General features: G+C 34.2%; 1 protein-coding gene across 4 annotated transcripts in view; it reads left to right on the top strand.

Annotated features, from left to right (window-relative positions):
* MON2 (MON2 regulator of endosome-to-Golgi trafficking) overlaps window positions 1-22,015 on the top strand; it is a 130,982-nt gene extending 108,967 nt beyond the window's left edge. For 3 of the 4 annotated variants that reach the window (XM_002752681.7, XM_002752680.6, XM_054238325.2), the window contains 5 exons: window positions 6,553-6,613; window positions 8,076-8,199; window positions 12,971-13,178; window positions 15,733-15,815; window positions 20,459-22,015. In XM_002752681.7, the coding sequence (XP_002752727.1) occupies window positions 6,553-6,613; window positions 8,076-8,199; window positions 12,971-13,178; window positions 15,733-15,815; window positions 20,459-20,622 (640 nt within the window). In that variant the 3' untranslated portion in view covers window positions 20,623-22,015. Of the gene's footprint in view, window positions 1-6,552; window positions 6,614-8,075; window positions 8,200-12,970; window positions 13,179-15,732; window positions 15,816-16,450; window positions 16,587-20,458 lie in introns of those variants that run through there. The other variant, XM_078336205.1, reaches the window with a different exon arrangement.

The following is a 22,015-nucleotide window of genomic DNA, read 5'->3' as shown; positions in this document are numbered from 1 at the left end:
GAATGCATCGTACTTAAGAATTTTAACATAATAAAACTAAGAAGATTCATCTTTTAATTTGGTGCCCATTGGGCATTTCAAGAGAAAACTCATTTTAGAAAATCAGTGTATTACCAGAATAAATAACGATGAGTGACAATATAATTACTGATCAGTTCTTCAAGTTCTTTAGATTTGTCAAGGAATAGCGGAATTTTTATTGTATGATATCTAATTTAAAGCTTTTATTTAGGATGCTATTTTGACCCCTCACTGAACTACAGTAGGATGATTGGAACACAGACTACATTTTTTGAATGAAGAATTTGCTGAGGTCTATCTAGGAGAGCTATGCTATTCAGTACAGTAGCAATCACTAGTTACAAATGACTACTTAAAACCAAAATGTAAATGAAATTAAAATTTTTTTCAGTCACTCTAGCCATATATATATATTTTTTTTTGAGATAGAGTTTCGCTCTTGTTACCCAGGCTGGAGTGCAATGGTGCGATCTCAGCCCACCTTCGCCTCCTGGGTTCAGGCAATTCTCCTGCCTCAGCCTCCTGAGTAGCTGGGATTACAGGCACGGGCCACCATGCCCAGCTAATTTTTTTTATTTTTAGTAGAGATGGGGTTTCACCATGTTGACCAGGATGGTCTCAATCTCTTGACCTCGTGATCCACCTGCCTTGGCCTCCCAAAGTGCTGGGATTACAGGCATGAGCCACTACAGCTGGCCAATTTTTTAAATGTTTTTATCTATCATTGTTTGATATTGTAAAATGATACCAAGTACTGCTAAAAAGCTGTTTAACGTTATTAGTTTGAAACCACTGAAGTTACAGATTTGATGTACTTGAAGAAAAAAACTACATAATGATTAAATGAGTCCACAACAGAATGAATTAACTGAAAAAAATTTGTGTACTATTCTGATAGGGTTTAGTTACTCAGTAAAGAAAATTCCTAGGGTGCAGAAGATTAACTTGCATTTCCCCTACAAAAGCTCGTTTTATATTTCAGAATTTAAAATAATAACAGATGATCTTAATTTCTATCTTGAAAGTGGTCACACTTTGTTTTATATTTTTATATATTTTTCACTTCTAGAAATGTTATTGATAACAATGTAAGCATACTCTATTTTTGAAGGAAAAATGATAGGCATTCATAAACTATATTCAAACAAATTATGTTTTCATCTTTAAAATAACTCTGAAAATTTGAGTTCCTTTGATGTAAGAGCCTGAGTCACTGTTAATTTATATCAAGCACACAGGTTGAGAAATTTAAATTTTTCCTTTTCTTTTCTATTGAATAAGCTTTCAGATCAGTTTTTTTTTTTAACAGTGAGTGAAACTTCTTTAAGTATTTATTTCCCTAGCCAGGTGCTATGACATACACCTGTAATCCCAGCAACTTGGGAGGCTGAGGTGGGAGGATTGCTCAAGCCCAGGAGTTCAAATCCAGCCTGAGCAACATAGCAAGATTCTGTCTATAAAAAACTTTTTTCTCTGTAAAATAATACTATTTTATATAATTTTGTATCAATGCAGTTGCAATATAATTTCATTAAAAAAATTAGCTCTAAATTTGGAGATTTTTGTTTGTTTTTGTTTTACTTGAGATAGTCTTTCTGCCATCTTATTTTTGAGTTTCTTATTAAATATTCTTCATTTTCTGGACTTTATTCTTATTTTATTAAATTCTGTTTTCTGAAGAGTTTAATACAGAAAAGTGGAACCAAAGGCCAAATAATAGTATTTTACATAATTTTGTATCAATGCAGTTGTAGTATAATTTCATTTAAAATATTTTGCCTGATTATGGCTCTACTTACCTTAAAGATTTGAATATATTTGGTGTGTTGAAAAATACATTATTACATAAGAAGTAGCTGGCATAGTGGATAAGAGCATTGGCTTGTTAACCACACTACATGGATTCAGATCCCAGTTAGTACTACTTTATACAACTTTTTAGACAAGTTATTAAACCTTTCAGTGACTCATTTTTTCTCATCTGTTAAATGTCAGTAATAATGCTCCCTAATTTATGGGGTTATTGTGAGGATTAAATAACTTAAAATAAGTGAATGCTTAGAATAGTACCTGGCATGTAAGTACTTTAAAAATGTTTGTTACCACTATTATTGTCATTAATATTTTTTCTTTCTTTTAGAAAAAGTGACATTATCTGTATCATTTCCCATGAAACAGCTACATTTTAAACCAAAATTCTAAAGACCAAAACTCTAAATAACCGAGATTTGGAAATTTATGTCTAAATTTGGAGGTTTTTGTTTGTTTTTGTTTTTCTTGAGACAGTGTCTCTCTCTGTCACCTAGGCTAGAGTGAAGTCACATGTTCATGGCTCACTGAAGCCTCGACCTCCTGGGGTCAAATGATTCTCCCACCTCAGCCTCCCTTGTAACGTGGACTATATGCGTGCATCCACCACACCCAGCTAATTTTTGTATTTTTGTAGAGATGGGATATCACCATGTTGCCCAGGCTTGGAGTTACTTTTTAATGGCTAAAAAATAATAAAGATTCTAAATTCAGCTCTCAAGTAGCACGGTATCAGTATTCTAAGTTATAGTTACTCTAGTTACAGATTTAAGCTTTCTATTCAATGGAATAGTCGATGAGCACCCTAGATTGAGAGTCAGGAGACCTCTGACCTGGTCCTCACTTGCTGTCTACTTTCTGTTGATCATAAGTTGGTCCTTTCCCATCACTAGGCATTATTTATTTGAAAGACAAAAAGAAGGCCAGGTGGAGTGGCTCACACCTGTAATGCCAGCACTTTGGGAGGCCAAATTGGGAGAAATGTTTGGGCCCAGGAGTTGGAGACCAACCTGGGCAACGTAGTGAGTCTCTGCCTCTCCAAAAAAAATTTTTAATTAGCTAAGTGTGGTGGTCCCAGCTACTTTGTAGGCTGAGGTGGGATGATCGCTTGAGCCTGGGAGGTTGAGATTGCAGTGACTTGTGATTGTGCCACTGCACTTTAGCTTGGGTGATAGGGTGAGACCCTGTCTCAAAAAAAGATGAAAAGTTATTTGTTAGAGTAATTGAATTGTAAAGGTCCATGATTATTTTCTGTATTTTGACTTAATGTTTAATCAGTCTTCTTAACTTATAGTTTATATTGTATAAAGCCAGTTTAGTTTTTGTTTCATAGTTCAAAAATGCTTTAAGGCTCAAATCGAAAGCTTTTATTGGTCAGTTGGTGCTAAAAATGCAGTGTTAAGAAAAGTTAAAAACCGTGCATATTTTTACAGTTTCATGAGAAGGTTTCTTTCCCTTTGTTGTTGTTTTCTAAATAATTGATAACTTTGGAGGTCATAAGCTTTTAGATTTTAAACGTAATGCCACATATAGACTATGTTCTGTAGCTGAAGTTTATCAGTAGCATTTGAACAGTAGGAAGACTGTTTTGAAATGTTAATTGGAATAGCAAGACTTAATGAATTTAAATAAGACTAATATTTGATTATTTTTTATATTGATACCTTTATAAATCCCTTAGTTAATACATACTCTAAGACTCTAAGAATAAACATCTCTCTCTGTATTATTCCTTAACCTTTTTGATCTGCAACATGCTTTGGCAAGGTAATACAGTAACAAAGAAAATACAAATAAAATCATCTAGAAGAAAAGAAAGCCTTTGCATATCATTGAGGGCTATTATAAGTAAATAGTTTAAGAGAAAAGAAATACAAAGTTGAAAAACATAAGGACTGCAACTTGGTAGACACTTGAAGTCTATTAGAAATTAATTCAGCCAACTTTGAGTACCAAAACATGGTGGTTATCAAAGGAGATACAGTGGACCAGTGGGAAGTTATACAATTAATGATCTGTGGACCTTATATTAAAAATCAAAAAGTACTGTGCAAAAGAATTGAAAACATATATTCATACAAAAACTTTTACACTAATGTTCATAGCAGTGTTTATTCATAGTAGCAAAAAGTGAAAATAACTCAAATGTATATCAACTGATGTCTAGATAAATCGAATGTGGTATATTCATAAAGTGGACTATTATTCTGCCATAAAAAAGAATGAAGTGCTAATGTGTGCTCTAACATGGATAAACATTTAAAATATAACGCTAAGTAGAAGAAACTAGACACAAAAGGCCATGTATTTTATGATCTTGTTTATGGGATATATCCAGAGTAATAGATCCATAGAGACAAAGTAGATTTATGGTTCCCAGGAGTGGGGGAAAGGAAGATAAGGGGGGTGACTACTAATGGGTACAGAGCTTTTTTGGGGGAGTGATCAAAATGTTCTGGAATTAGAAATGGTGATGGTTGTACAACTTTATTAATATACTAAAGAACATTAAATTGTATATTTTAATAGGGTGAATTTTAGGCTGGGCACGGTGGCTCATGCCTGTAATCCCAGCACTTTGGGAGGCTGAGACAGGCAGATCACGAGGTCAGGAGTTTGAGACCAGCCTGGCCAACGTGGTGAAACCCTATCTCTACTAAAACTACAAAAATTAGCCAGGCGTGGTGGTGCATGCCTCTAATCCCAGCTACTAGGAAGGCTGAGGCAGGAAAATTGCTTGAACCTGGAAGGTGGAGGAGGCAGTGAGCAGAGATCACTCCACTGTGCTCCAGCCTGGGCATCAGAGAGGCAGACTCCAGCTCAATCAAAAAAGGATGAATTTTGTAGTATGTAGATTATATTGCAATAAAAATTTTTAAGAAATTTAAGATCTTACATGGCTCATGTGTAACCAGCAGTATTGACCATGGCCCCTTACAATTTATAGGTAAATTCTGTTAATCAGCATTTTTAAAAGCTCAGTCAATGTTTTTGATATGTTCTAATAAAGATAGTAGTTATAAATTAAATAACTATTAGTTTGAGTTCTGGGATCAGGATACTCAGCCTGTGCACAGTTGAATAATGTCCTGATTTTTATGAATCATTGGAATTAGGAGTGAACCATTCAGTTTTTCGTTTTGTATGCTGCTCTCTTCCCTCATCATATGATATTTTAAAAATCCAGTTTAGTGTTTCTGATATATGATCCAAATAGTATTAACATTATTAATGTGTATTGAAACATACACACTCATGCACCCTAGCACACACTATAAACACTAAAAGTGTATATATCTTATACACACTATATACACAATATATAGATACTGTATATATACACACTAATAATATAGAAATATACACACCAGTAATATTAATATCGTAATATGACTAAACCCTTACCTTCCTTGGTTATAAATTAAAATTAAACACAACCTTTATCTCTAGAGATGCAGATATGGTCTGTGAAGCTACTTTGATGGCAGTGGTTGTGAAATTCCTATGATTGGTTCAGGTTTGAGTAAATTTCTTTCAGTTTTTTCCTCTAGTTCCTACTACCAATTTATAGTTATCCTAGGACTTGGACACCAGAATCGAAGTTCCATAAGAAATGGACCGAGTCTGTCTTGTTCACAGCTAGATCTTGAACACCAAGACTATAATGCCTGAAAGCAAAGTAGTTGGTAGTCAGTAGATATTTTTGAATGAAAAATGTCCAAATCAATGAAACCAAAATCTGATGTTCATATATTCCTAGATACAAAATTGTATATTATACTTATTATTCAAAAGTGTATATTAAACCTAAATATTCTAATACTATTTTTACATCTACAATATAAAAGAGAATAATGTAGGCTCAAATGATAAATCTAGGTTTAGGTTGTGGCCTCATCATTTACTTAGTGTGTTCTTGGGCATATTAGTAGTTCAGTTCCCTCTTCTGTTGATTACATAATAATTACTACATGGAATTGCTATGGGAGATTGATACAAATAAAGCTCTTAGTACAGTGCCTAACTTTTTAGCTGTCATTATTGTAACAATTATTACTATTCTATTCTCAAATGTTTTTAAATAGTAGTGTCTCACTGTTTTTGAACTTTATGTTCATTTTACTGTTCACTCTTATTATGAGCCACAGAGTCTGGAATCCACCTTGATTCTCTCAGAACTATTGATTTCCTCTGTTCTTGTTGGAACAGTTTTCACTTTAGAAAATCTGTATCAGTCCTCTTCTTTATAGATTATCTCTCTTTACCGTAAAGATCTTTAATCCATTGTATTTATTACAAATTAATCATTAATGGACTGTCTCTGAGTAAATAATTTAGCAACTTAACTAAGGCTCTCTTGAATCACCACCATAATAAGTGAATTCAGCTAACACCACAATAGTAACTTTTGCTCTGTTGCAGATGATAATATTTTTACCTTTTGTTGTTTTTTCATTCATAATACTGAAAGAAGTTTAGTTCTACAGATTTTATTTAGTTTAGGATTGGACCTAGTGTTTTTGTAGTTAGAGTGTTATGTTTATAATTAGTCAAACTAAGGACTTTAATTTACAACATTGCTCTTTTACATAAATCATGATGTCCCAACCTGGATTGAACGACATAATTTTTTGACATTTGAATACTGTTTATCTATTTTCTGTGTATTTGCAAGGAATATTTTACCTTTAAAATTCAAGTGTTTTGTTTATTTTTTTTTAGCATACCTCCAGATAATCTCTCTATTCAAGAGTTTCAAAGAAATGAAAATATTGATGTCGAGGTAAGAAAGCTATTTAAAATGTTTTCCTGTGACCCTTTCCGAAACCACATAGTAAAAATGTTTGAACTATAGAGTTGCTAAAAGTATAAAGTAACAGGTTAAAATTAAAACTGAAAGCATTAAAACTCTTACAGCTTAAATGTTGATGTTTAAAGAACTGGCATTTTAAAAGTGACTTCCTTAGATTTGTGATAGTCTTGTGCTATGTACATGTTGTCTCAGTACTTAGCTGTGTTCATTTAATAAGTTTAAAAAGAGTTGATTCAATGAAATAAATCCATCAGTCAGGGAGCATATATTTAGAGCTTACTCTGCAGTTTGACAGACCAGATGTTTGTGGTTCAAATTAATCAGTACGTTGCTTAAATTTTTTAGTTTTTACTCAGCTGTATATACAGCCTGTGGAATTCTTAAAGCAAACAGAGTTTTTTAAAGAATGTATTTCAAGGCTGGGAACAGTGACTCATACTTGTAATCCTAGTGCTTTGAGAAGCTGAGACAGAATTGCTTGATACCAGGAGTTTGAGGCCAGCTTAGGCAACATAATATGATACCATCTCTACAAAAAAAAAAATTTTGTTTTAAGTTAATTAGGCATGGCGGTGCACTTCGGTAGTCCTAGTTATTGAGGAGACTGAGGCAAGAGGATCACTTGAGCCCAGGAGTCGGAGGCTGCAGTGAGCTACGATTGTACCACTGTGCTTCAGCCTGGGCAACAGAGCAAGAACCCTGTGTCTTTAAAATAAATAAATAAATAAATAAAGGAGTATATTTTGAGGTTTGTAAATGGAATTTAAAGAAGCAGTTCTTGTAGTTGTAGATTTTTCTGTAGGTGGTAGGGTTTTGGAGGTTTGTTTTTTTTTCTCCTTTAAGTGGAATAGAACTTTTAAGTAAATAAAATCAATTAAATTACTTTAAAATAGGCATTTAAAATGCATAGGCTTCATTATATAAAAACAAAATACTGCCTTTTGGGCCATTACTGTATTACAGCTCTTGTGGACTTTTTCTTTAAAGGGCAAAATAACACACTACATGTTAGAAATAAATTATAACTTTAATTTCTCTTACAGCTGATAGTTTTTGGTCATAAAAAAGTGATTTAAATGTTACTCTTAATCCTATTTTGAATATTTTAATTCTAACATGGATAAATTTTATATGCTGGATGTTTTTCTCTAGGGCCCTATTTGTAGTTATCGTGCTGAAGACCATTTGTCCAAATGTTTGGGAACAGTAAACAGTTATGGTGCTATTTTACATTAAAGTTACTAAGATAGATGAGAGAAACAGATTAGTAGTCATCCTGTATGTTAACGTTAAAATGTTTATGCACTTCTTTAAAGGAGGGTTCTTTAACTGATTTTCATTTAAAGTAAAATTTAAATATTGCTCTAGAAATTATTTCAGTCAGCCTCTTTAAAGGAAAACAATACATTTGCATTTGCCCCTTTTGTTTTAGGTAGTTCAACTTATCAGCACTGAGATACTACCTTATGCCAATTTTATTCCTAAGGAATTTGTTGGTCAGATAATGACAATGCTTAACAAGGGCTCAATACATTCTCAGTCATCTTCATTTACAGGTATGTTACTTTAAGTATGAAAAAGTATTGAAATAAATACTTTTGAAGAAACTGACAGAAATGTTTAATCCTATAATTTTGGAAACGTAAACTGGAGAATGCTAAATGATTTTTAGGATTATAATATAGAACATTAAGCTTTATGAGGAGAACTGTTATGACATGACTATTCTGTGGAATAGAATGTTTCTATTCTGTGGAATACTGTGTTTCTAATCAGATGTTAGAAACACTGAACTAAAGTTTTAAAATATCATAATTGCAGACTGTGAAGAATTAAATTGCAAAGCACTTGGTGGAATCCGTGGATGTCACCGCAGGCTGACATAAGTTTTGTGAAGTCATATATTATTGGAAAGAAATATAAAAATATCAATGTATGTTCTGCCACTTAGCAGTCAATTAACTTTTAAGTCTCAGTTTTATAATCTTTAAAATGGAGATATTAATACTGTCTTCTCAGGACTATAAACTACAGAGTTAGTTCATTTTAAAAAATAAGATGCCTCAATAGTTTTTAAAGGGAACTAACATTTAGTCAGGGTCAGCTATGTACAGGATATTATGCTAGAATATTATCTCATTTCTCACAACATTTCTTTGAGGATAGGTATGACCATATTACAGGAAAGAAAATGGATTTTTAAAAGTTGAAAAGATTGCTCACAGTCTTCGGGCTAGAGACCAAATTCATGCTTAAAAAGAACTGCAAACTTCTTTTCATTATATTATGCTGCCTTTATTGGGAACTGATATATAAGTTACTTTTGTTATTCTCTTTTTCTAAACCTGAGCTCAAGTCTTAAACTGTGGCATCAGCCAGGTGCACTGATTCATGCCTATAATCCTGGCGTTGTGGGAGGATCACTTGAGGCCAGGAGGTTGAGACCAACCTGGGCAGCATAGTGAGACTGCCTCCATCTCTACAAAACAAGTTTTAAAATTAGCTGGGCATGGTGACACATGCCTGTAGTCCTAGCTATTTGAGTGACTGACGTGAGATGGCTTCAGCTCAGGAGGCTGAGGTGACAGGGAGCTGTGATTGTACCACTGCATTTTAGGGTGCACTCTGGGCAACAGAGCAAGATTCTTGTCTCTTATATATGTATGGATGATTTAAAAACTACACTTTGGGAGGCTGAGGCAGGTGGATCAGTTAAGATCAGGAGTTCAAGACCAGCCTAGGCAACATGATGAAACCTTTTCTCCACTAAAAATACAAAAATTAGCTGGGTATGGAGGTGTGTGTCTTTGGTGGCATGTGTCTGTTATCCCAGCTACTCAGGAGGCTGAGGCAGGAAAATTGCTTGAATCCCAGAAACAGAGGTTGCAATGAGCTGGGATCACACCACTGCACTCCAGCCTGGGCGACAGAACAAGACTGTCTCAAGAAGAAAAAAAACTCTGTAAATTTGTGCCATGCAAATCCTTAATCCTCAGAAGTTGCTAGCGCCTTGACTTGCTTCTACTATTTTGTGCTGAGCATTGTAAAGAGCATTTATATGTACAGTTTGACCACTAGATGTCTCTCATACTGCTTACTTCACATACTAGTTCTTTATTCTAGCACAAACAGTTTTTAAAACTGGCCTGGCCGGGCACGGTGGCTCAAGCCTGTAATCCCAGCACTTTGGGAGGCCGAGGCAGGTGGATGACGGGGTCAAGAGATTGAGACCATCCTGATCAACATGGTGAAAGCCCGTCTCTACTAAAAATACAAGAAAATTAGCTGGGCATGGTGGCGCGTGCCTGTAATCCCAGCTACTCAGGAGGCTGAGGCAGGAGAATTGCCTGAACCCAAGAGGCGGAGGTTGCAGTGAGCCGAGATTGCGCCATTGCACTCCAGCCTGGGTAACAAGAGTGAAACTCCGTCTCAAAAAAAAAAAAAACTGACCTGGTGAAGTGCAGGTTTAGCAAGCATGAGAATCTCAGGGATAATTTTAAAGCCCATTTATCTTGACATAGCCAACTTTTTATTATTAAGAGTATATGAAAATACTTAGTTAATTTTAATAAAATACACATTAAAAACAGTATTCACAATTAGGTATAAAATTTCTAAGTTAAATAAGGGCTGTTGAGTTACTATACTTTTCCTGGCAGTTGTCTGATATCTTGCTATTTATAGTATTAGATTTACCAAGACAAGAAAGACAAGAAATGGACATTCTTTCAGTGACTTGACTATAGGACACATGTCTTCTCGGCATTAACTGGGAGTTTTCCAACATGTGGGAAAGCTTCACAGGACAGTCCTTCACCACCACAACAATGCTCCTGCTCATTCCTCCCATCAGACAAGGGCAATTTTGCAAGAGTTTCAATGGGAAATCATTAGGCATTCACTTTACAGTTGTGATGTGGCTCCTTCTGGTTTGTTTTTGCTTCGGATCTTAAAAAACTATTGAAGCATAGCCTTTTTCTTAAGTTAATAATCTAAAAAAGACAGCATTGACATGGTTAAATTCCCAGGACCTCAGTTCTTTATGGATAAACTAAATGGCTGGTATCATTGCTTACAAAAGTGTCTTGAACTTGATTGAGCTTACGTTGAGAAATAAAGTTTGTAGTTTTCATTTAAAAAAATCTGGGAGTTTTCCTTAAATATATACATACGAAGCTGTTTCCTGCTAAATGAGGCCAACATGTAAACAAAGAAGTGCCAGTGATTATTGGTCTTTCATTTTTAAGTATGACCTGACAGAGCTCACAGACATTTGAGGAAATTCTTAACACAAAAGAGAAAGACCAAAACAAAATGAAAGGGAATAAAAGCAATTGGGAGGAAACAGATAAAATGCAGAGCCACTGAAAACATAAAACCACAGTTAGGATGATCAAAGAGAGAAACTCTTTACACCCTTGAAACAATTTTTAAAATGCTGTATAAAAGGAGCAATAGAAAAAGAGAAGCCTGGGCACAGTGGCTCAGGCCTGTAATCCCAGCATTTGGAAGGCTGAGGAAGGAGGATCACTTGAGCCCAGGAGTTTGAAACCAGCCTGGGCAACATGGCAAAACTCCATCTACACAAAAAATACAAATATTAGCTGGGCGAAATGGTGCATGCCTGTAGTCCCCGCTACTCAGGAGGCTGAGGTTGGAGGATCACCTGAACCCAGGAGAACAAGGCTGCAATGAGCTGTGATCACGCCACTGCACTCCAGCCTGGGTGACAGACTGACTCTGTCTCAAAAACAAAAAAAACAAGACAAGAAAAAACTAATAGAAACTAAAGATGTGATGACAAGTTCAGTGAAGGATTGAAAGGAGAAGGAAAATGAATCCAGGGAACCTAACATCTGACAAAGAGAGAACAAAGAAAATCTAGGAGAAGGAATTATCAAATAAATAAACTGAAGAACTAAAGGGGAAAAAACCCTCCAGATTAAAAATAGTACCAAAAACAGTGAAAGAAAAAAGATCCACATCAGGCATGTCATCATGAAATATCAGAATATCTGGAGTAAAGAGAAGACCTTACAAGATTTCAGAAAAATTTAAAAAAGTTCAATACAATGACACTGGAGGCTGGGCGCAGTGACTCATGCCTCTAATCCCAGCACTTTTGGAGGCCAAGGTGGGTAGATTACTTGAAGTCAAGAGTTCGAGACCAGCCAGACCAACACAGTGAAACCCTCTTTCTACTTAAAAAAATACAAAAATTAGCCAGGTGTGGTCGTGCATGCCTATAATCCCAGCTACTCAAGTCTGAGGTGGGAGGATCACTTGAACCTGGGAGGCAGAGGTTTCGGTGAGCCAAGATCGCTCCACTGCACTTCAGCCTGGGTGACAGAGGGCAGACCCTGTCTCAAAAAAAAGAGAGGGACTGGAATTCTGTCAGAGGCAGTATTGAATGCTAAAAGACATTGAAGCAGTGGTTTTAGAGTTGTAAATGGAAAGGACTTTTAAGATGGAGCTCCGTGTTAAAACTCATACTTCTGGCCAAGTATGAGTGTAGAACAGTAATTCTCCAATTTCAGCATGCATCATAATTAACCAGATGACAAGCAGTTGCTGAGTTGTACCCCCAGTATTTCTGATTCAGTAAGACTGGGTGGCATGTCAATTTATATTTCTAACAAGTTCTCTGATAATGCTAATGCTGCAGCGTACACTTTTGAGTACCATAATATATGATATTTTCAGAGGTACATGCTCTCAAAAGTTTTACTTCTCATTCATTCTTTCTTAGGAAGCTACTTCCAAATATGCTCAGTGAAAACAAATGAGTAAACCAAGGGAAAAGAAGGCATGAGATCTTGGAAGTGGGATCTAACTCAAGAGAGAATGGAAACAATTTCCAGGGTGATGGCAAAGACTAGTTTCAGGATATAGCAGAACAACATGTCTAGAGAGCAACTCCATACTGGAGCAGAGGTCACTTTTCAGGAAAGATGTTGCTAGGACAGGGAAAAAGAGATTATTGCAAGTTTGACCATATGAAAAACTATTGTGAAGTATATTTTATAGCGCTGTTGTAGGGTATAGAAAGACCACGATAAGAAATATGTTGAATAGAAGTAATGAGGATCTTGCCTCATTTTTGATCTTGTGGGGGGAATTTGTTTCTTCACACACACACACACACACACACACACACACACACACACACACAATTTCCCTATATGTATGCTCTATTAGCTATAGATTATTCTGGATGTCTTTCACCAGATTGAGGAATTGTCCTCTATTCCTGGTTTGCTAAGCATTGTTATCATTAGGCTCATTGATTTAACTTTTATTAACCATCAAAATTTGTTAATTTTACAGAAGCAGAGATCGATATTCGTTTGAGAGAGGAATTTTCTAAAATGTGTTTCGAAACATTGCTTCAGTTTTCCTTCAGTAATAAAGTCACAACACCTCAAGAAGGCTACATCTCACGAATGGCACTCTCAGTGCTTTTAAAGAGGTCCCAAGATGTACTACATCGCTATATAGAGGATGAAAGATTAAGCGGTAAATGCCCTCTTCCAAGGTATATATTTCATTTGATTAAGGAAATGAATGTACTGATATACTAATTGTTAATAACAAGGAAAGTTCTGAAAAGCAAGTATTTTTGTAAGTGATCTGAACTACGCTGAAGTTGTTTATAATCTTATTTATCCCATATGGTGTAGTCACAGGTTTTGCTGCAGATACATTAACATGTTTTGTTATGGGGTACTTTTTTAGACTCCTCATGGGAGTTATGTAACATGATATATAGGTACCAAATTACCTTTTTGAATTAAAAAAAAAAAAAAAAACTGAATTCCAAAATGCACTTTCTCCCAGAGATTTCTGGATAAGGACTTGTGAATCTGTATGAACACATGATGTTATTTCTCTAAAGTGAAAATCATAAATAAATCATATTTTAAGAACATCGTAGTTTGTTTTACAGTCGTTTGCAGGTTTCTCTCTGTGTCAGCTAGCTGATCTTAGGTATTCTTTTCATCCAATCTGCTTAATTAAGCCCATGGACCTAAACTGACTTCTTTCTCATTATTCAAGCTGTGTCAGTGGAAGAAGCACTAGGCTTTTCTGGTCAGCCAAGGATAATCAAAGTTGGAGTACAGACCAGAATTCAACAAAGCATGCAGTCATAAATTAGGGTTAGGTTTCAAATCTACTTTTTTAATGTGAAAATTAGCATTTCAGGCATAGCAAATGAAGCAAACAGAAAACAACTTGGGAAAGCAAGTTATCAAAGTCAGTAAAGACAAAAATCATTGTTGTTCCTATCTCATAAGGTGTGATTGGAGAGGCAAATCATCAGTCTTAAATCTTTGTGCACGTTTCAATCATAATAAATTTCTGAAGTTGGAATTGACCTGTCAAAAGACACAGACACTTTATAGCTTTTGATAGTCATTAAAGAAATTTCCTAATAGAGATTTATACCAATTTGCATTCTCCCAGGAATGTGTGAATGTTCCTTTCCTCAATTTTTAGCATTTTTAAATTATTTGCTAGTTTATTATTTATCTTTTTCTAATTCAATGAATGAAAAATAGTCATATGGTAGTTTGCTTTTATTTTTTAATTATCAATGCATATTAGCTATTTGTATTTCTTCTTTTAGGATCCAGTGTATTTTGAATTTCTAGAACAAAAATTATAACTCCTCATGCTCAAGTTTATACACAAAACCCTCCAAAGACAGATGTTAGTAATTTGGTTATGGGTGTGTCTGAAAATTGATTTCTGAAGTATACTTGGAAATGTGGTAATAAGGTTGCTTTGAGGGGAATATTGTTAGAATATATTTATATATTATAAATTATTTGATTTCAGAAAGCAACTTTCACTTTATTTTTCAATGTTGTAAAATTTTACTTTTTAACTACTGCCTTTAAACTGAGCCTTATTTATAATTGTTCTATGAAGTTATATTGTATCATTCTGTGTTTGTTGCAGTATCATTAAATTGTTTTCTAAAAAGCTACATTGCAACACAGTAAAATACTTAAATGCTTACAACAGGAAGTCTTAAAATAGTACCCTGACCTGGTATTAGAAAAGTCTTATCTGTAGAATGATAACACAGATGCACACCAGGAATGGGGAGGGATGAGGGTGGGCCATAGAGCAGAAGAACTTTGTTTCTATCAGGAGAAAAAAGGGAATCAAGCTACTCTTGTTGACCCTTTACTCCAAATTTATTCTTCATTGCTAATGTCTCCAAATAATGCTACCTTAGGATTGATTTGTACCGTGTTTCTTGTTTGTAGTATTAGAAATGGTCCAAAAGTACCATTGTAATTTTGAATGTATTTTTAACAGCATGGTAAAATATATGCCATTTGGTAATAGTATTCTTTGTTTCCATTTAAGCTTTGGCAAATCTCATTAGTACTAATTAGTATTAAAAAGAAAAAAACTTGTAGGAAAGTTTTAAAAGCATATATTATAAAATGTTTTAAAGGCAGGGCACAATGGCTTATGCCTAATCTCAGCACTTTGGGAGGCCAAGGCAGGAGGATCACTTGGCAGGGGGATCACTTGAGCCCAGGAATTCGAGACCAGCATGGGCAGCAAAGCAACACCTTGTTTTTACTTAAAAATAAATAAATACATAAATTAGCCAGACAACGTGGCATGCACCTGTAGTCCCAGCTACTCAGGAGGCTTACTGGGAAGATCACTTGAGCCCAAGTCAAGGCTGCAGCGAGTTATGATCTCAGCATTGCACTCTAGCCTGAGTGACAGAGCAAGATCCTGTCTCAAAAAAAAATAAGTAAAAATAAAATATTTTAAGTAATATCTGAAATACCTTACAAATAAATTTAGTTTTTCATGAGTAGATTGCCCCACCCCTTTATTAATTGATAAGTTATGGCAAGAATAACTATAAATTTGATTTGTACACTGAATTACATTTTAATAAAATGATTTTTACTTTTATAGGAATTTAACATTAATTTTGTACTGTATTGTGTTCAGTATTTTTCCAAAGTTTGTCTATTTGTACAAACTTTGTTTAAAAAGAAAAACCTGACAATTTAAAAATCTTAATGGAAATGATTTCCTGTCTCTTTTTTTAGGCAACAAGTAACAGAAATTATATTTGTTTTAAAAGCAGTCAGTACTCTTATTGATTCACTTAAGAAAACTCAACCAGAGAATGGTAAGTGCTTAGAAACTCAGTTATTCTAAATTCATAACATTTATGTTCTATTTGTTAACTGAATTATATGAACATAATAGTCATTAGACTTTTTTTTCTCCAGTTCTCATTACAACAAAGCATCAAGTTCATTAGGATGTCAATTAAGTAAAATTAATTTGTAATGTTTTCATTTTTTATGGAACAGTTTACCTGACCTTTTTTTTTATTAAGTTGCTCTGAAGTCAGGGTATTGCAAGAACAATCTGTATTTCATATAATTTTAATGTAGAAGATCATTTACTTACTTGGAGAGAGGTGGAAAAGGGGCTTTATCTTCTAGTTTCACTGATTTACTTTATAGATACAAACTGTATAAGTAATTTTGAGTCATTTTTTATCATTCTTTCCCATTTGTTTGCCCTTTCCCTGTCCAATCCACCCTTTACATGATAGCTGGAAATGATTTTTTATAGTAGGGCCTTGATTATTTATTTCCTCACCCTCTCAAAACAAAAAAGTATTTTTCATTTACCATTTCCTACCAAATTGCAAAGTATACTGCAATCTAACTTCATTCTAGTCACACTTTATTTCCCACAACAGACTTCATTTCCCCTACTATCCACTAAACTAATATTCTCAATCTTCCCAAGTTTTTCCAGCCTTTTGTTTATTCCATTATCCTGCTTGTATCGGCCTATTTGGAATACCACCCTACTTTTAAACCTTGTTTCTAATCTCTTAAAGGTAAATAATTTGTCTTTTCATTTAACTCAAAGCTTTTTTATGTATACTTGTCTCGAAGCACTCTATTTGTACTACAGTTATGCATATACATGACTCACCTCCCCTTAAATGTTAAGGGGAGAGATTAAGATTTTTGAGAGGCTTTTCAGAGCCTATTTTGTTCTGTTTTGAATCCTTTACAGTATTGCTTTTCTAAGTATGGTTTGCTGGACCAGCCATTGATTGACTTCAAGAGTTTGTTACTGGTCCAGGACAAGATAGAGAGCTAGCATCAGAAAATAAATCAATTGTCACTAAACACACCACTTGGTTCATCTGGCACTTTTTTTATACAAGAAGACATTGCTAAAGAAGAAACCAGTGTTTTGGTTTACATTCCAGCACAAGCTTCTTATTTTATAGCAGATTGGCACCTTAAGGAGCATTATTTTATAATACCCAAGAAAAAAGGAGATTCCTGGTAAATTATAATGAGTGAGTTGTAGGATATTTGTTCCTGTCAACTATTACATAAGTGGAGTAAATACATATTTTTCTTTTGTTAAAGTATATTCATTGGTACTTTGGCCTAGAACGGCTATTATAATACAACTTAAGAGGCAGTACACTTGTATTTATACAACCCAAAGAGACGGATGGAATTTCTAAGAAAAAGCCTGAGGGACTGTCCTGAATTTATCCCATTGGAGTTCAGATTTGGGTTTTCTTAAAAATGTGTTCTCGTCTGGCACAGTGGCTCATGCCTGTAATCCCAACACTTTGGGAGCCTGAGGTGGGAGGATTGCTTAAGCCTAGGAGTTTGCAACCATCCTGGACTATGTAGTCTGACCCCATCTCTCTCTCTCTCTTTTTTTTTTTTAAAGAAGAACTAGAATGTGTATAAAGGGAGAAAAGGAAGCAAAAATTCAGTAACTTTTTTTTTTACAAAACCAATAGCTTATATGGATAAGCAGTATAGTAATAGATGATCTAACTAAATGAATGTTAAAAATTGTTTAATAAAGTTGGGATTATGTCTCTGGGTCTATGAAGTCCAAATTTAAATTGAATGTAAGCATATAACGTGATGATGATATAACATTTAAAATGCTGTGGTAAGCTTCATTAAGAAAAAAGACTTCATTATTTGTTCCGGGGCTTTATTGTGAGAGAATATGCATTTGTTAAACTTATTTTTGTTTGGGGAGATTTTGGGTTTTTTGGTCTGTTTTGAGACAGACTCTTGCTCTGTCCCTCAGGCTGGTGTGCAATGGTGTGATCTGTACTTATTGCAGCCTTGACTCCTGGGCTCAAGGATCCTCCCATCTTAGCCTCCCAAGTAGCTGGGACTGCAGACATGTGCCATCACACCCTGCTAATTTTTTGTATTTTCAATAGAGATAGGGTCTTGCCATGTTGGCCAGGCTGGTCTTACACTCCTGAACTCAAGCAATCTGCAAACCACTGCCCTCCAGCCGAGATTTTGTTTTTATCATTTTACTTGATCTTTATTTAAAATTTTAAATAGGTAGTATACATATACATGGTCCAAAAATCCAAAACTGTAAAAAAATATACAGGGAAAGTTTTAATTTGATCTTTTCCCTATTCTCTATCTGCCCAGGTCTTACTTTACCAGACAACCATTTTTATTAGTTTATGGATCCCTCCAGAAGGTTATTATCTAAATACAAAATACATGTTCTAATACTCCTCCATCCTTGTTTTGTACTAAAATGAATATGCATAATAGCCCCAAATCATAGCTATTGTTCTGAACCTTTTTTTCATTTGACAGAATATTATGAAGATTCTTATCAATTCATACAGCTTTTTTCTTTTTGACAGTTAATTCCAAAGTCCTCAAGTCCTCACAAAAGTATTTTTAAAAGCATTATATAATATATATTTATATATACTAAATATATATAAATTTATACTTTTATATATTTTAATAAATTTAATATATTTAAAATATATAATTATATGTATATATTTAAATATATATTTATATTTGTATATTTAAATATATATATTTTGTTGTTTTTTTTGAGATGGAGTCTTGCTCTGTAGCCCAGGCTGGAGTGCAGTGGTGTGATCTCAGCCTACTGCAACCTCCACCTCCCAGGTATAAGCAATTCTCCAGCCTCAGCCTCCCAAATAGCTGGGACTATAGATGCCCGCCACCGTGTCTGGCTAAGTTTTGTATTTTTAGTAGAGATGGGGTTTCACAATGGTGGCCAGGCTGGTCTCAAAACTCCTGACCTCAGATGATCTGCCCTCTCAGCCTCCCAAAGTGCTGGGATTACAGGCATGAGTCACCATACCAGCCTAAAACATATTTTAAGAAATTTGAGTAGCTTCCTTTAAGATTCCATCTTAATGTACTTTTGTGTTTTACCGTGATAAATCAAGGATTCATTTGGTCAATTGACTCTCCATCTGGGACAACCTAGATAGGTTTAAATCTGTCTAATATTTTGTTAAATGATTACTGTAAAGTTTCCCAGGAGACAACTGAAGCAGACTTTTTTCAACTTCTTAGACAGTGGCTTTTAGACTTTTGTATTCTGTTAAGCAGCAAAATACTTTTTACAAATGAAATGTGATGTGAATTTCCAACATATTAAAACAGCGAAAAGCAGAACAGCTCCAGCCCGACTCCTCATCCTCAGCAACACCCATCAGCCCTATTCCCCATTTCTTCTTATCACACCCACCCTGAGGAAGCCCCTGTTTGGGAAAAGAGGTTAAATTAACAGTATAACATTTTCCAAGATACGTACTAAGGCATGAACATTGATGATGTGTGATGTCAGTAGATACTGGATGGAAAAAAATTCCATAAACAAATTAATGTTGGGAACACTGGGTTAATTTAAATCTGTTCTTTTACTATAAGTCCTTAATAAATTAATATGAAGAATTAGTCTCCAAAAGGTGAGAGATATGCAACATCTGCCAAACTACTTTATCATGAGCTTTTTCCTAGGAAGTAAATTGAGGAACACTAGTTTGAGAAACTCATTTCTTTATTTTACATTGGAAGAAGTGAGATAAAGACAAATTAAATGACTTGATCAGGGACATCCATCATTCTTATTTCGGAAGGAATTTTAAGCAACTGACACCCAGTAAACTGAAGTGAAAAACAGAATCAAAGGTCTTCACACAGTGTTTGTTTTTCTTTAATACTGTAATGCCACTTGGATTTGAGACTTGTTTCACAAAATTTTAAAAATATCTAAATGTCTAAAACCTATCTTTCATATTGGTTGCCCATTATGTGGGCAACAATACTTAGAGGAAAATATAACTAATTTGGATATACTTTTGTCCATTCAGTAACAGTAGCATTCAGCTGTACTATTTATTCATGATAGTGGTGATGAAGGCAGACATTGTTCCTTCCCACTCAAGTCTACATCTAGTGATGTACATTAAAGATTAGCAAACAGTACAAGACAAGAATGGATCTATTTGTGACAATTTATAATTATATTACTAAATCATTGACCATATTTTGTATTTCAAAATATTTCTACTTCTAGCAGACAACTGAAAAGTTATTTTCTAATGCTTGAAATGTACACTGCATCCTCTGACAATTATACTAAAAATGACAAAGGTTTGGATTATTCTGAACGACTTCATTAGCTTTCAGAGCCTTCGCAAATTGAAATACCATTTAAAATGTACTTATCAAGTTTATTGTTACTAATGACTGCACAGTGAGCATGTATTTTTCTCATACTTTAATAAATATAGCAGGAAATCCTTCAAAAATTAAAAAGATAAAAAGATACAAGCTTGTAGAATCTTCATATTTCAGAATTTTTTCTTAATATTCAGTTTAAAGGATTGTGTTCATGTTAATTGAATAATTTCTGCTATTTAATTCCACTCTTTTGAGGTTTTATACCTTTGCATTACAGTTGATGGAAATACCTGGGCACAGGTAATTGCCTTATACCCAACTTTAGTAGAATGCATCACCTGCTCTTCTTCAGAAGTCTGCTCTGCACTTAAAGAAGCACTAGTTCCCTTTAAGGATTTCATGCAACCACCAGCATCCAGAGTTCAAAATGGAGAATCTTGACCAGCTACAGTATATTTGAAAGAAGAAAGATATTCTAAAAAATGTTTGCTCCTAACTGAATCTTCTGTGAGGACATTTCTTACTACAAATAATTCTTGGCAGCTGTTGTTGGCCTCCTTTAGATTGTACTTACCTAAGTTCAGTAATTCATATTACAAGCTTGCACATCAACAAAGACCCCTGAATGAGTAGCAGTGCAAGCCTTTAATAAATTAAACTGATGGGATGGATAATTAATACTACAGTATACATGCTACCATATCTCCGGTTGGTGATTTAAAGTGAGCTTATGTACAGTTTGTGGTGTATGTGTTAATGATGTACTTTTTAAAAAGAAGAAGAGTTACTTCAGTCAGATTTATGAGGCTGGTGTTTTTGCAACCTTTTTCAAGTACAAAATCGTACTAGAATTTTATGCAAGATGGTACTGTAACATTCCATATTATCTATAACCAGCCTTTATTAACAAAGGGAACTGATATACTTGTGTGTATAATAAATGGTACAGTTCTGTATAAAATAGTTGGATTTATTTAAATTTTAAAAGTATTGATAATGTTAAATGCTTAAAACTCTATTTATTATTAATACAAAATTGTTTGCTTATGTTTTTACTTATAATTTGCCTTCTTATATGGCAGATAAGCTCACTATATGATCATGCAATTAGCCTCATGCTTATTTTAAGTGTATATTAGTGACCATTAAACATCTGACCAGTAAGGTCATGTGAACACAGCAGCAGATAGTTTATGATTTGCTGGTTTTGCAACTTGGAAATATAGGTTATTAATACATTGATATATATTGTAGCACTTTGACTTCATCATACCTCATTTCTTTAAACAGCTCTCCAAGCTTTCACTGAAGTCTCTCTGATTTTTATATTTGCTGTCTGGTTTTTAAAGACTTTTCATATTTTATATTTCTACTAATTTTGTTTCCCCTGACAACATTTGTCACTGTCTTTGAATTATGACCCAGGCAAGATGATTTCAGATTTTCTAAAATTTTGCCTGTGAGGTTTTGTTTATTTCAGTGCTTCATTTTGTAATGTCTTCTCAAGAAGAAAAATACCTATGTTAACTCACAAGTATAAAATATGTGTGTATTATAAAACAATGAAAAGTGTATTTTTGGAGATAGTCAAGCATTTAGAAGTGCAGTGAACTTGCTGTCATGGAGTAAAATGCTAATATGTTTCACTTCCTATTCTAGTGAAAAAGAAAAGTGCTCTTGAGTACAATACCTTAATTATTTCTTAAAATACTGACTTTGACCTAGCTCACTGTATTTTTTATTTAATGAATTATAATATTTTTCTTCTGAGTTAAATTTTCATAATTTATGTGAAGATACAAAGATGTTTAAAACAATGATTATTCATAAGAAA

This window comes from Callithrix jacchus, chromosome 9 (genome assembly GCF_049354715.1).
Source record: "Callithrix jacchus isolate 240 chromosome 9, calJac240_pri, whole genome shotgun sequence".
In the NCBI taxonomy this organism is placed as follows: Eukaryota; Metazoa; Chordata; class Mammalia; order Primates; family Cebidae; genus Callithrix; species Callithrix jacchus.
Note: the sequence above shows the minus strand (reverse complement) of the source record. Positions and strands in the feature narration are given on the sequence as shown.